Below are 14173 nucleotides of genomic sequence, written 5' to 3'. Positions count from 1 at the left end.
GTAGGACTTTTGTCCGAATGGAGCTGCCCAGGAATTTCTCTTGCGTACAAAAACGGCTAAGAATTGTCGGCCAACAAACACGAAGCTACGCGTTTTTATAGCTCTTTAGCGCCACCCTTTGGGCATCTTCTGCTAATGTTGCGTTATGGTGAGCACCGTTTCTGAGCATGCGTGTTTGCACTTTGGAGTTTTGTCCGACGGACTTCTGCACACAATTGTTGGCGGACAATTTGAAAGCACGCTATCCCACATTTGTCCGCGGAAAATCTGACAACAGTTGTCCGATGGAGAGTACAAAAACGGTCGGATTATCCAACAACAGCCTGTCATCACACAATTCCCATCGGATAATCCGATCGAGGCTTTAGGCAGCGCATTCATTTTGAAAAACTGCATTGTACAGAAAAATGAGGAGGGCCAGGCAGTGGCCATTGGAAGTAGAAAAGGTCCCGGCGTCTGTGGGAAAAAACAAGGCACCATCTTTGGTGTCAGTGGGGGGAGTTGTGCCCCATCATTGGTGTTAGTGGCAGGGATTGCGCTCCTTCCAAAATGCCATTGGAAGGAATTGTGCCCAATCATTGGTGTTAGTGGCAGGGATTGCGCTACTTCCAAAATTCCATTGGAAGAAATTGTGTCCCATCAATGGTATCACTGGGCCCCATTGTTGGTGTTGTTGGAAGAAATTGTGCCCCATCATTGGGAGAAATTCTGCCCCATCATTGGGAGAAATTCTGCCCCATCATTGGCGTTCGTGGCAGGGATTGCACTCCTTCCAAAATGCCATTGGAAGGAATTGTGCCCCATCAATGGTGTTCGTGGCAGGGATTGTGCTCCTTCCAAAATGCCATTGGACGGAATTGTGCCCCATCATTGGTGTTAGTGGCAGGGATTGCGCTCCTTCCAAAATGCCATTGGAAGGAGTTGTGCCCCATCATTGGTGTTAGTGGCAGGGATTGCGCTCCTTCCAAAATGCCATTGGAACGAATTGTGCCCCATCATTGGTGTTAGTGGTAGGGATTACGCTCCTTCCAAAATGCCATTGGAAGGAGTTGTGCCCCATCATTGGTGTTAGTGGCAGGGATTGCGCTCCTTCCAAAATGCCACTGGAAGGAATTGTGCCCCATCATTGGTGTTAGTGGCAGGGATTGCGCTCCTTCCAAAATGCCATTGGAAGGAATTGTGTCCCATCATTGGCATCATTGGAAGAAATTGTGTCCCATCAATGGTATCACTGGGCCCTATTGTTGGTGTTGTTGGAAGAAATTGTGCCCCATCATTGGGAAAAATTCTGCCCCATCATTGGCGTTCGTGGCAGGGATTGCGCTCCTTCCAAAATGCCATTGGAAGGAATTGTGTCCCATCATTGGTGTTAGTGGCAGGGATTGCGCTCCTTCCAAAATGCCATTGGAAGGAATTGTGTCCCATCATTGGTGTTAGTGGCAGGGATTGCGCTCCTTCCAAAATGCCATTGGAAGGAATTGTGCCCCATCAATGGTGTTAGTAGCAGGGATTGCGCTCCTTCCAAAATGCCATTGGAAGGAATTGTTTCCCATCATTGGAAGAAATTGTGTCCCATCAATGGTATCACTGGGCCCTATTGTTGGTTTTGTTGGAAGAACTCGTGCCCCATCATTGGGAGAAATTCTGCCCCATCATTGGTGTCTTTGGGACGAATTGTGACCGTTCATGTTGTCAGTGGAGAGATTTGTGCCCCTTTATTGTTGTCAGTGGGGGGGAATTTGCCCCATTATTTGTATCAGTGGATGAAATAGTACCTCAAAGGCCAGATGAAAGCAAGCAAAGGGCCGCATCTGGCCCCCCATGCGGCAGTTTGGAGACCACTGCAATAGATAATGAATACCAAAGCCCTACAACAAGCATATACAGCCAGTTGACGTAAACGCGCCATGCGGTGTGAATGAGCCCTAACAGACCTCAGTATATACGGAGCCTAGTGGATTTGATAACCCCATCCAATAGCCAAACTAACAACATGGCTGCCATAACGGCAAAGCTTTCTAGCTTACCCTTCGCAAAAAATTGCTTTAAAAAAAAAGAAAAAAAAAAGCTAAGCCTTTTGAAACCTCGGCTGCATACCCAGTCAAAGCAAAGCAAGCAGACAATGGAGACATTAACATCGAGGCGAACGCCGCTCTGATCGAGACTTTGAAACTGTTATTTACTCAAATCTGTCGAGCTTGAAAGAGCCGGAGATGGCATTAATTACAGCATAACAATGGAGCGCGCACGGGAAAGAGGGGGAGGGGGGGTGGCGAAACCTTAACAGCGCAAAAAAAAAAAAAATGACAGAAACGGTGTGAAAATAATCATTTTGTGTGGAAAGCTAATTGAAATACCGGAGAGGCGACAGGTGACAGAATTTCAGATCCCTTCGTTCGGCTTGGGTTTGATGAGCAGCGGGACGCAGATGGTGACGGAAATATTAACATGCGGTGGATGGACGCGGAGACGGGCAATCCGGGGGCGGCCAAAAATAGCATTGGAACATGATTAAAGCCTGGGACTGCCAAAACCTATATTATTCCTTGCAATCGAAAAATCGGGTAACTTTGCCAGATTGTTTATTCCCAGCAGCGGAATAATAACTGGCGCAGCGGGTGGGCGGAATCCCAGGAATATAGAATAAGGGGGGAGGGGCTCGATAGTCATATAGGGCAGATATTAGAAGCTGAAAGACGGTTCAGTTGTTCATCCATTCAGTACCGAAAAATATTCGTTTTAGGTGGAGTCAACCTTAGGACCTGATACACATGGGCTTTACTTTGTCGGGATGCCAACTGTACACTTGCAAGGTGTTTTTTCACCTTAATGCATAGGATGAAAAAAACACGAAGGTTTACAAACCCTTTAAATCACCAGTTAGCATTGGTGGAGAACAAGACGATCCTTGGTCTCTTGGTTTGAGGGTTATACCCAACGCTGTATCTTGGCCCTAGGCCAACAAAAGGCCCAGGCCTAGGGTAGCACTTTGCATGGGGGCAGCACAGAAAGAGTCCCCGCCGGCTTGCGCTACACTGTTCGCGTAGCACCAGTCTTATGGGGCGGACTGGGCTGAGAGGCAAATTGGTCTAGTGTCCCCATAAAGCGACCGCACTGCTACCGGTATGCGGGGGGGATGGTGTAACGGTCACCACCGTTTACGATATTCCATTCCATCGCCCCACGACAGCTTATCCGACTCTCCAACCATCCAACAGACACGATCCATTCCCCCAGAATTAAAGCGGATGTGCGCTCAAAAAAAAAATATTAAAAGCCAGCAGCTACAAATACTGCAGCTGCTGACTTTTAATATTATAATATTAGGACACTTACCTGTCCTGGAGTCCGCAGCAGAGGACGAGCGATCGCTCATCACCCTGATGCTCCCCCCTCCATCCACGGCCCGGTTCCCTACGGCGCATGCGTGAGTCGCGCTGCGCCCGCCGATTGGCTCCTGCTGTGTGCTGGGAGCCGAGTGTTCCCAGCACACAACGGGGGACGGACGGGATGTCAGAAAAAAAACTTCTTTTGCCCGTGACGTGTAGCCGGAAGTGGGTGCAAATACCTGTCTTTAGACAGGTATCTGCACCCCCCTCCCCCCTGAAAGGTGTCAAATGTGACACCGGAGGGGGGGAGGGTGCCGATCAGCGCGACTTCACTTTAGGGTGGAGATCCGCTTTAAGACGAGACACAAGCTCTGTTCTTTCTGGTTTCAAAATGAATGAATGAATCTTTTAATGGTATCTTAGCTTTCTTATATACAGTACAAGCATGTTACAGTTAATCACAGGGACAAAGACACACTCCACCCACACATCACACAATGGGGGGGGCTTCAATACACCTTCTCTTCAACAATGACATTCAGTTGAGTTAATTATTAGTCATTATTATCCAGACAGCCTGGCTCCGCATACAGCTTGACAAGTCACATTCCACATCTTAACAGTGTCATTCGCATACACAATGAACAGGTCTTAGGAGCAGACCTAATTAGCACAATGGACACAAAACAGTATTAGCATCACACAATTGAATGTCTAGGAGCAGACTCAATTAACACCTCAAAAGCATGTGTCTCCACATTGATGAATACTGTCCTATTGACCTGGTGGGGGTCAGAATAACCAACTTGTAATATCTCAAGATATCCTGCAATATATGAATTATCAGTAATGTCCCATTTGATGTAATTTATAATTATCATTTCTCAGTCATCCTATGCCCAAAAGGGGCACATGATGACCCTAGACCCAAGAGTCATAAGTGACGCTGGCATAGGAGTACCCCATATCCTTCAAAGGTCTCTGGGTGTCACGGGCCATTCCGTTACAGATGGCATTCCGCAACTGTGGGGGGGGGGGGTGTTGCCGCTTCTGATTTTGACTGCCCTATCATCCTGGACCACAAATCTTCCTCACTGTGCTATATGTTTTCTGCTGCACCATTGGCATGGTTATATCTTCTTAGTCCTCTGCATAAAATTATCAGAAATGTATGCTTAAAGTAGAACTATAGGTAACAGTTTTTTTTTTTTTTTTCCATTTTGGATAGAGTAAGGGAGGGTTATAGCCCCTGTCAGATTTATTTTTTAATAACCCTGTCCCATTGCAGGGATTTCCCTTCACTTTCTGCCCCATAGCCAAACAGGAAGTGAGAGAAAATCTATGAAAATGAAAGGAATCCATTGCCCTCCCAGGCCCTCAGAACTAATCTCCCCACTCTAAAAATGTCAGGGCGGGTCTAAAACAGCAAGGGGCGTGGCCTTGACAGGAAGGGGTGGGTCATACTTAAATTAGGGGGTGCACGAGTTTAGTGAGGCCTAGGGCAGCACAAAACCTAAATACACTACTGGCAATGGGAGGTCTTGCAGACAATATAGAGAAAGCTTACAATAGAGGGGGGGGGGGGGGGGTGAAAGGGGCAGCAACAAGCTAGCATGCCGATTTTACACAGGATGTACAGTGGAACCTCGGATTATGAGCATAATCCGTTCCAGGAGAATGCTCGTAATCCAAAGTACTCGCATATCAAAGCGAGTCTCCCCATTGAAGTCAATGGAAATGAAAATAATTAGTTCCGCAATGACTTCAATGGCATGCAATACCGCATGCTGCCGGAGGGGGCCCCGGAGAGCCTCAGAAACATCCGAAAAGGCCAGAGGATAGCTCGGCTGACTTTGGCAAACCTCGGAAAGACTTCCTACCTAAGATTTGCCGAGGTCAGCAGTGCTGTCCTCGGGCCTTTCCGAACGGCGCCGATCAGCGACGTTCGGCTCTGGCCCCCCCCCCCCACCTCAGGCCAAAAGCAGTACTGTACACCGTTGTACACCAAATTTGCAGAGTCTTCGCAGCCTCACTCCCAATTATCACTCCAGAGCCTCTCTCTATATCCTTCGCCGCCTATTTACAAACTCGGCACCAATACATATTTATAGGACTGTCAACACACGACTGTGGCCACAAGTCACCGTTCTACATATTGAAGAATACAGTACGGCCCGGTGTGCAGGCGCTCTGTTGATTTTTATGTATTTATTCTGACAACGTGTGAAGCATTGTTACATCTCCTGCTGCTCAGGAAGGTGATTGACTTGGCGGCGAGGCTGTAGATCACAATAATGGGATGATATCTTGATACAAGAAACAGGGAAAGGGAGGAAAAGGGGGGGGGGGAGATGCATTAACTTGGCTTAATTTGACAGAAGCAAATCTGAATGAGGAGCAAAAAAAACGACAACAGCAGCAAGAATTTTCCCATCAGAAAACATTGTTGTTTTGTGAGACTTTTAGGCTTCAAGCACGTAGATGTTGCATGATAAGGAGGTGGACCTGATGGCTGGATAGGTGGTCACAATACAGCGGCCATAGAAGCTCTCTTTGACCGGAAACAAGTATAGACATGAATGTTGGACCTGCTTACAGTTCATGTGTGCGCTCACAGACATAGGACCAGAGTGTTTATGTACTGGGTGACCGATCAAGGAACAAGATCGATCAGATGAGCAATCAGTTCCGCCAGGGATGGTCTACAGAACGTCTCTGCTTGTGCCAGTTGTCCATTGAGGCTTCATCAGAACCTACTCTGTTTGTGAGGACTAGTGGCGGCTGATGCTCAACATTTTTTGGTGGGGGCGCAAACAGATTGAACAAAAAAAGAAAAAACATACATTGCAGCCACTGTGCCCATCAAACAAAGCCACTGTGCCCATCAAACAAAGCCACTGTGCCCATCAAACAAAGCCACTGTGCTCATCAAACAAAGCCACTGTGCCCATCAAACAAAGCCACTGTCACTGTCAGTGTTCCTGCACACCCCAGAGGCTTGAATCCTGTTCGTCTTTTGCGAAACAACGCTCGCAAACGAGTCAGGATTAAAAAAAAAAAAAAAAAAACAAGGATTGTACTGCGAAACACTCGTAAAACGCGTTACTCGCAATCCGAGGTTTTATTGTACACCTATGATAAAGATTTTAGACCCTTTTTTTCTTTGTAAGTGGGCAAACTTACAAAATCTGTAGGGGATTAAATAATTCAATATTTTCCCCACTCTACACAGGGAATTTAAGCATGTGTAGATACGCCACTACTTTCTATTGGGTCTTTGGGATCTGGAAGAGACCTACCATGTGTTTGTGTAAGTGTGGGATGGAAAGCTGGAGGAGGACTTACAAGACAGGGGCACAGAAGCGGACTGGTGCCAGGAAAACCATAGCTGGAAGGAAAACAATTATTTGAAAAGAAAAGAGGTAACAATATCCTCACATGTAGTGTGCATGTGGATATTATAAAGTAAAAAGAGGGTGCCACGTCCTAGTGTAAATGATAAAGGAGAGAACTAGGGGCTAGTTTTTGGACTTTTTAGGCACGATTTGGTTGGTCAGAATATATATACAAGAAAAGAATTTTTTCTAAAAAGTAGATTTGTTTATTTAGATATAAAATATCATAATGTGTAGAAAAGTACAGAAAAAAGAGTATTGCTGTTTCCAGCACAACAAACCAACTAACAGGCTAATCTAGGCAAGCCTATCCATGAACATTGACAGGAATATAAACATAAATTATAGCAAAATATCAACAATAAAATTGAACACTTCCAAAAGTATTTGGAATAAGGTGCATGAATGTAATTAGTGGTCCTGTCACGTTGTGGAAATGCAGGCAGAGAAAGGTCTGCGGTGGTTTGGCTTGCTGCGTAGGTGGACTCGACCGGTTTCGCGCTTCAGCAGCGCTTCCTCACGGAGTCAGCAAAGTAGTTTTAAAGATAGTGTTGGTTGGTAGGGGGATCAATATATAAATTTTCTGTCAATAAAATAAGATAAGAAATAGACTGTGTCCGGGCTGCTGGACGTTGTAAAAAGTGTAGGGAAATGACCCACATAAACTAGTGTCTCTCGTGAGACTCATGGAGGAGAGTGCCATCGCATATACTGAACCAGACTTATCATTGCCTTAATCCTTGGCTACCAGCCGGCATCTAGCTCTGGTTTCTCATTTCTACTACCAGGAAATGTTACATGTATTGAGGATTGTTAGAGGGTAGTGGTCGCTCTCTGCCTTCTCCCTTCTCCTCAAGCCCTGTCCTCCTTCATTGAAGACTGTTATTATCTAGTTTATGTGGGTCATTTCCCTACACTTTTTACAACGTCCAGCAGCCCGGACACAGTCTATTTCTTATCTTATTTTATTGACAGAAAATTTATATATTGATCCCCCTACCAACCAACACTATCTTTAAAACTACTTTGCTGACTCCGTGAGGAAGCGCTGCTGAAGCGCGAAACCGGTCGAGTCCACCTACGCAGCAAGCCAAACCACCGCAGACCTTTCTCTGCCTGCATTTCCACAACGTGACAGGACCACTAATTACATTCATGCACCTTATTCCAAATACTTTTGGAAGTGTTCAATTTTATTGTTGATATTTTGCTATAATTTATGTTTATATTCCTGTCAATGTTCATGGATAGGCTTGCCTAGATTAGCCTGTTAGTTGGTTTGTTGTGCTGGAAACAGCAATACTCTTTTTTCTGTACTTTTCTACACATTATGATATTTTATATCTAAATAAACAAATCTACTTTTTAGAAAAAATTCTTTTCTTGTATATATATTCTGACCAACCAAATCGTGCCTAAAAAGTCCAAAAACTAGCCGGAAGGAAAACAATGCTGGACTCCAAAATTCTATTGATCGGTACCAGTGGTGCAACGGATCGTAAATAACGCGTGATCTGAACGGGTCACCATATGCGGATCAGCACGCCACGTGATCCGGAGCTCCGCTGCTACCTCGGCCATAGGAAAGGCAGCGGCTTCGGCCTAGCTCCCAGTGCGGCGGCCATCTTGGTCCACCTAGAGCAGCGCGCCAACGTCATCACCCGGCCTCAGCTGCTCGTGTTCGGCCGGCTTCTCTGGTAAGACTAAGCAAGCACTAATCTTCCTATACAGTGGGGGAGATGTCTGTGGATATTACAGAGGGGGAGATGTCTGTGGATATTACAGTGGGGAGATGTCTGTGGATATTACAGTGGATATTACAGTGGGGGGGGGGAGAGGTCTGTGGATATTACAGTGGGGGGGGAGAGATGTCTGTGGATATTACAGTGGGGGGAGATGTCTGTGGATATTACAGTGGGGGGGAGATGTCTGTGGATATTACAGTGGGGGGGAGATGTCTGTGGATATTACAGTGGGGGGGAGATGTCTGTGGATATTACAGTGGGGGAGATGTCTGTGGATATTACAGTGGGGGGAGATGTCTGTGGATATTACAGTGGGGGGAGATGTCTGTGAATATTACAGTGGGGGGAGATGTCTGTGGATATTACAGTGGGGGGAGATGTCTGTGGATATTACAGTGGGGGAGGTGTCTGTGGATATTACAGTGGGGGAGATGTCTGTGGATATTACAGTGGGGGAGATGTCTGTGGATATTACAGTGGGGGAGATGTCTGTGGATATTACAGTGGGGGAGATGTCTGTGGATATTACAGTGGGGGGGAGATGTCTGTGGATATTACAGTGGGGGGGAGATGTCTGTGGATATTACAGTGGGGGAGATGTCTGTGGATATTACATTGGGGGGGAGATGTCTGTGGATATTACATTGGGGGGGATAGGTCTGTGGATATTAAAGTGGGGATTATATATGGTGGTGATCCGAAAAATGTATGTGCGTTATAATTAATCGAAATTAGTCAATTAAGTCGATTTAAAAAAAAATCGACTATCCGAACATGAAAATTGTTATCAGTAACATCCCTACTTTTTTTTAATGAGTCTGTTACAAAGTTTCAGGATTTTTTACTTTCAAAACTTTTCACCATCTGACAGGTTCTCTTTGCGCCTCGCTTACAGATCCAAGAAGCTCAGACTATGGTGCGGATCCGATTCCAGCACTTCTTTTATTTCGGCATTTGTCTGCAGATTATAAAACATTGCTACTTCTCAGCGAGAGACGATATGAATACATTTTATTATGAAACCAGCGGGGACCTTCTCAGCGTCTCTCTTTGAATATATTATCCTTTTATTTGGAAGCTGCGTAAATAAATCGCGCCCGTCCCGAGTGACGCGGCGTTCAAGAGATTCCATCACTGCGGACAGAAAAGTGCCGTGTTTTTTTATTTTGTCATGAGATTTTTTACTTACTTGCTTATTCCTTCAAACGAGGCCTCCCTGCAAACACTGCCGCTGTCCGTATTAACCCCACGCTGCAAAAGAAAAGAAAAAGCACAAAAGAAAAAATGGTCAGAAAATACAATAGGCTCTGTATTGTATGTTTGTTTGTTTTTTTACCTTAAAAATTACAATAAAAACAACTTTAAAAAAATATTGGGGGACAGGACAGGAATAGAAGATGAAAGTTGGGGTCCTCCCTCCTTCTTTCATCATGCTAATGAAATGTATTTGTTACATAGTTAGGTTGTAAAAAGACACAAGTCCATCCAGTTCAACCATAAAACAAAAATAATAATAATATCATACAATCCCATATACCCAATCCTATACCCACAGTTGATCCAGAAAAAGGCAAAAAAAAAACCAGAAAAACATGATCCAATAGTGCAGTCCTCCTTCACTTACCCCATCCTTCCATTTTGCTTTGAAATGTCCTTATTTCTTCTGAGAAATCCTCACTTCCTGTTCTTCTGTCTGTAACTCCACACAGTAATGCGAGGCTTTCTCCCTGGTGTGGAGTGTCGTGCTCGCCCCCTCCCTTGGAGTACAGGAGAGTCAGGACGCCCACTAACACACGGCTCCTTTCTCTATCTGCAGCGTAGAGAGCGTCCTGACTCTCCTGTAGTCCAAGGGAGGGGGCGAGCACGACACTCCACACCAGGGAGAAAGCCTCGCATTACTGTGTGGAGTTACAGACAGAAGAACAGGAAGTGAGGATTTCTCAGAAGAAATAAGGACATTTAAAAGCAAAATGGAAGGATGAGGTAAGTGAAGGAGGACTGCACTAAGGTAAAGGAAGATATTTAAGGATTTTTTTTAGCTTTACAACCCCTTTAATACAAGAAAGGACTTTGCTTGCTTTGGAAACTGCAGCTTGGCATTGCATGTTATTATTGAGCTTATGATCTACCAAAACCCCCAGATCCTTCCCCACTATGGATCCCCCCAGTTGTACTCCCCCTAGTATGTATGATGCATGAATATTCTTAGCCCCCAAGTGCATCACTTTACATTTATCAACATTAAACCTCATCTGCCACATAGTCGCCCAGTTAGACAGGGCATTGTGCTTCTCTATGCAATGCAGGCAGATCATGGCTGGTGGGAGGGGCCGGCAGGGTGCTGTACATAGCTTCCTGAAAAACACCCCAGCCACCTTGCCTCAGTACTCCAGCCCCAGAGTCCTGATGCAAGCAGGGGGGCTGGCTCTGGGGAGGAGTTATGCAAATATCAAAATACCTCGATGGGTGGGCATCAGTCTGGAGGAGTGGGCGTTCCTAGGCCGGCTGTATTTGCATACAGACCGCCCACATGTGATGTTGTGGCTTGACCACCAGGGCCGTCATCAGGAATTTTGGGGCCTATTAAACAGCTTCAGGCATGGGCTCCCTGGAGCAGAGAACCGGGGGGGGGGGTGCTCCTGCTGCAAGTTGAGGGGGGGGGGTGTCGCAAGTTCTAATAGAATTTTTTTTTTGAATAAAAATAAAAGAAAAAGGGGATGCCATCTGGGCCCCTAAGAGGCCGGGGAGGGGCTTTGGGTGCTGACAAAAAAAATAAAAAAAGGGGGGGGGGTGACATCCAGGCCCCTGGCTTTGGGTGCTGATGAAAAAAAAAAAAAAAATTATATATATATATATATATATATATATATATATATATATATATATATATATATATATATATATATATATATATATATAAAAAAAGGGGGGATGTCATCCGGGCCCCTTACAGGTGTATTCCCTTTACCCCCCTGATGGCGGCCCAGTTGACCACCCCTAGCCCCCAGGTGTGAAGGAACCATTAGACTGGTCCGGGGTCATAAGAAAGGACTAAACCAAAAAGGTAGCTCTTTGACGGGTCTCTCCAGGATGAGGTTCAGCACCGCGGACAGCTCACTTCCTAGCAATCCTCGGGTGACATTGCAGCCCACAGAGACATCTTCTCTGAGGCCTCGTACACACGACCGAGTGTCTCGGCAAAAAACAGCAAGAAACTTGCTGGGAGATATTTTTTTGCCGAGGAAACCGGTCGTGTGGACATTTTCGTCGAGGAGACTGTCGAGAAACTCGACGAGCCAAAAAGAGAGCATGTTCTCTATTTCCTTGACGGGAATGGAGAAAATTGGCTTGTCGAGTTTCGACGGCTTCACAAGGAACTTGACGAGGGAAACGATGTTTTTTTCGCCTGTCGAGTTTCTCGGTCGTGTGTACGAGGCCTTAATAGCCAGATTCAGAGAGAGTTACGCCGGCGTATCAGTAGATACGCCGTCGTAACTCTGAATCTGCGCCGTCGTAAATGTAAGTGTATTCTCAAATTGAGATGCACTTAAATCTAGCAAAAAGATACGACCGCAGGCGCCGTCATATCTTAGCTGTCTATTTAGGCCGGCCGCTAGGGGCGTGTACGCCGATTTACGCCTAGAATGCGTAAATCAGCGAGATACGCCTATTCACGAACGTACGCTTGCCCGTCGCAGGAAAGATACGCTGTTTACATAAGGCGTTTTCAGGCCTAAAGTTATTCCACCAAAAAGATGGCGCAGCCAATGTTAAGTATGGACGTCGGAACCGCGTCGAATTTTTCAATTTCTACGTCGTTTACGCAAGTCGTCCGTGAATGGGGCTGGGCGTAATTTACATTCACGTCGAAACCAATAAGTCTTTGCGCCGTAATTTGGAGCATGCGCACTAGGATATGTCCACGGACGGCGCATGCGCCGGTCGTTCAAAACGTCAATCACGTCGGATCACGATTCATTAGCATAAAACACGCCCACCTCACAATTTGAATTAGGCGTGCTTAGGCCCGCACATTTCTGCTACGCTGCCGTAACTTAGGACGCAAGTGCTTTGTGAATACAGCACTTGCCTCTCTAACTTACGGCGGCGTAGCGTATATGATATACGCTACGCCTGCCCAATGTTAGGCTCATCTACGTGAATCCAGCTATTAGATTTCCCACATAGGCATGCCGGGATCCTGTATCCACATGCATGAAATGGATCAAACTCCATTCTATTACACAGCGCATTATTATCCTGGACGGTGTAGGAGCGTGCCGTGTGAACAAATAGGGCCCCGCACCATTGACAGCAATAACGTTGAGTCATCTATGTGTTAGATTTGCACCCCGTATTGCAGAGAGATGACAGCTGGCTTTATTATCACCTTCCTCCCATCTCTGACATGCGTCCGCAACCTGCCCGGCTCCTAATATCACACCAGACGACAAGAGCCCTTTATAAAATACACGACCGTGTCATATTACTAAGGGGAGAGGAGGAGGGGACACCCAAGGACGTCATCTAGAAAAGAAATGTGGCAGGACCCCGATATATGGAGAGACGTGTCCGAACACAACCTGGGAATCCATAAACCCGGATTGTCTGCTTTCCGAAATGATTATGAAAGACGACGTATGAGAATTATATCACTTTCTCTCCCAACATATAACAGTAGCAAAGAGTGCAACATATTACAATATCAAAAACCAGAAGCTTGTTGTCAAAGGGAATATAAATACCGTATATACTTGAGTATAAGCCGACCTAAATATATGCCGAGGCACCTAATTCTACCACAAAAAAATGGGAAAACGTATTGACTCGAGTATAAGCCTAGGGTGTCCATCTGCATGCCTCACTGTGCCTCACTTTGCTTCACTGTGTCCATGTGCATGCCTCACTGTGCCCATGCCTCACTGTGCCCATGTCCAAGCCTCACTGTGCTCATGCCTCACTGTGTCCATGTCCAAGCCTCACTGTGCCCATGTCCAAGCCTCACTGTGCCTCACTGTGTCCATGCCTCACTGTGCTCATGACTAGACTGACATTTAACATGGGAGTCTATGGAAGGGGTGCCCGGCTTTGAAAAAAATCAGTGCTCCCCAGCTATAGGTCCCCCCAGACAACAAACTTTGCACCAGGGGCGGACTGACCATTGAGTCACTCGGGCACTGCCCAAGGGCCCCATGCCACTAGGGGTCCCCATCAGTGTTGCCAGGCTCAGTAAAACCAGGGACAGTATGTAAAAATCTGTGTGTTTTTTTTACATCTGTCCCTGATATGTCCAAAACCGACATGCTTTTGATGTGATGTCTCCTGGCTTGGTGGCCATCTGTAAGCCCGGGGGCCCCAAAATCTTCTATTGCCCGGGGGCCCCATGAGTTGTCAGTCCGCCCCTGCTTTGCACACTTGTAGAGGAGAAATGTGGCTACATGTGTGCCAAGATCCGGGTCCAGAGGACCTATGACCGGCCGGCATCGGGTCCCCAAAATCACTAGAGAAATTACTGTTTAACATGAGAGTCTACGGAAGGGGTGCTCGGCTTTGAAAAAAAAAAAAAAAATGGTGCTCCCGGCTGTAGGTCCCCCAGACAACAAACTTTGCACACTTGTAGAGGAAGAGAGGGGGCTACATGTGTGCCAAGATCCGGGTCCAGAGAACCTATGACCGACCGATATCATGTTCCGACAATCACCGG

General features: G+C 46.2%; 1 protein-coding gene across 1 annotated transcript in view; it reads right to left on the bottom strand.

Annotated features, from left to right (window-relative positions):
* PEPD (peptidase D) overlaps window positions 1-14173 on the bottom strand; it is a 158804-nt gene that overhangs the window by 116643 nt on the left and 27988 nt on the right. The window contains exon 6 of the mRNA XM_040329439.1: window positions 9659-9720. Within this exon, the coding sequence (XP_040185373.1) occupies window positions 9659-9720 (62 nt within the window). The remainder of the gene's footprint in view (window positions 1-9658; window positions 9721-14173) is intronic.

Source organism: Rana temporaria, chromosome 11 (genome assembly GCF_905171775.1).
Source record: "Rana temporaria chromosome 11, aRanTem1.1, whole genome shotgun sequence".
Taxonomy (NCBI): domain Eukaryota; kingdom Metazoa; phylum Chordata; class Amphibia; order Anura; family Ranidae; genus Rana; species Rana temporaria.
This window is presented reverse-complemented; position numbering and strand designations above follow the sequence as displayed.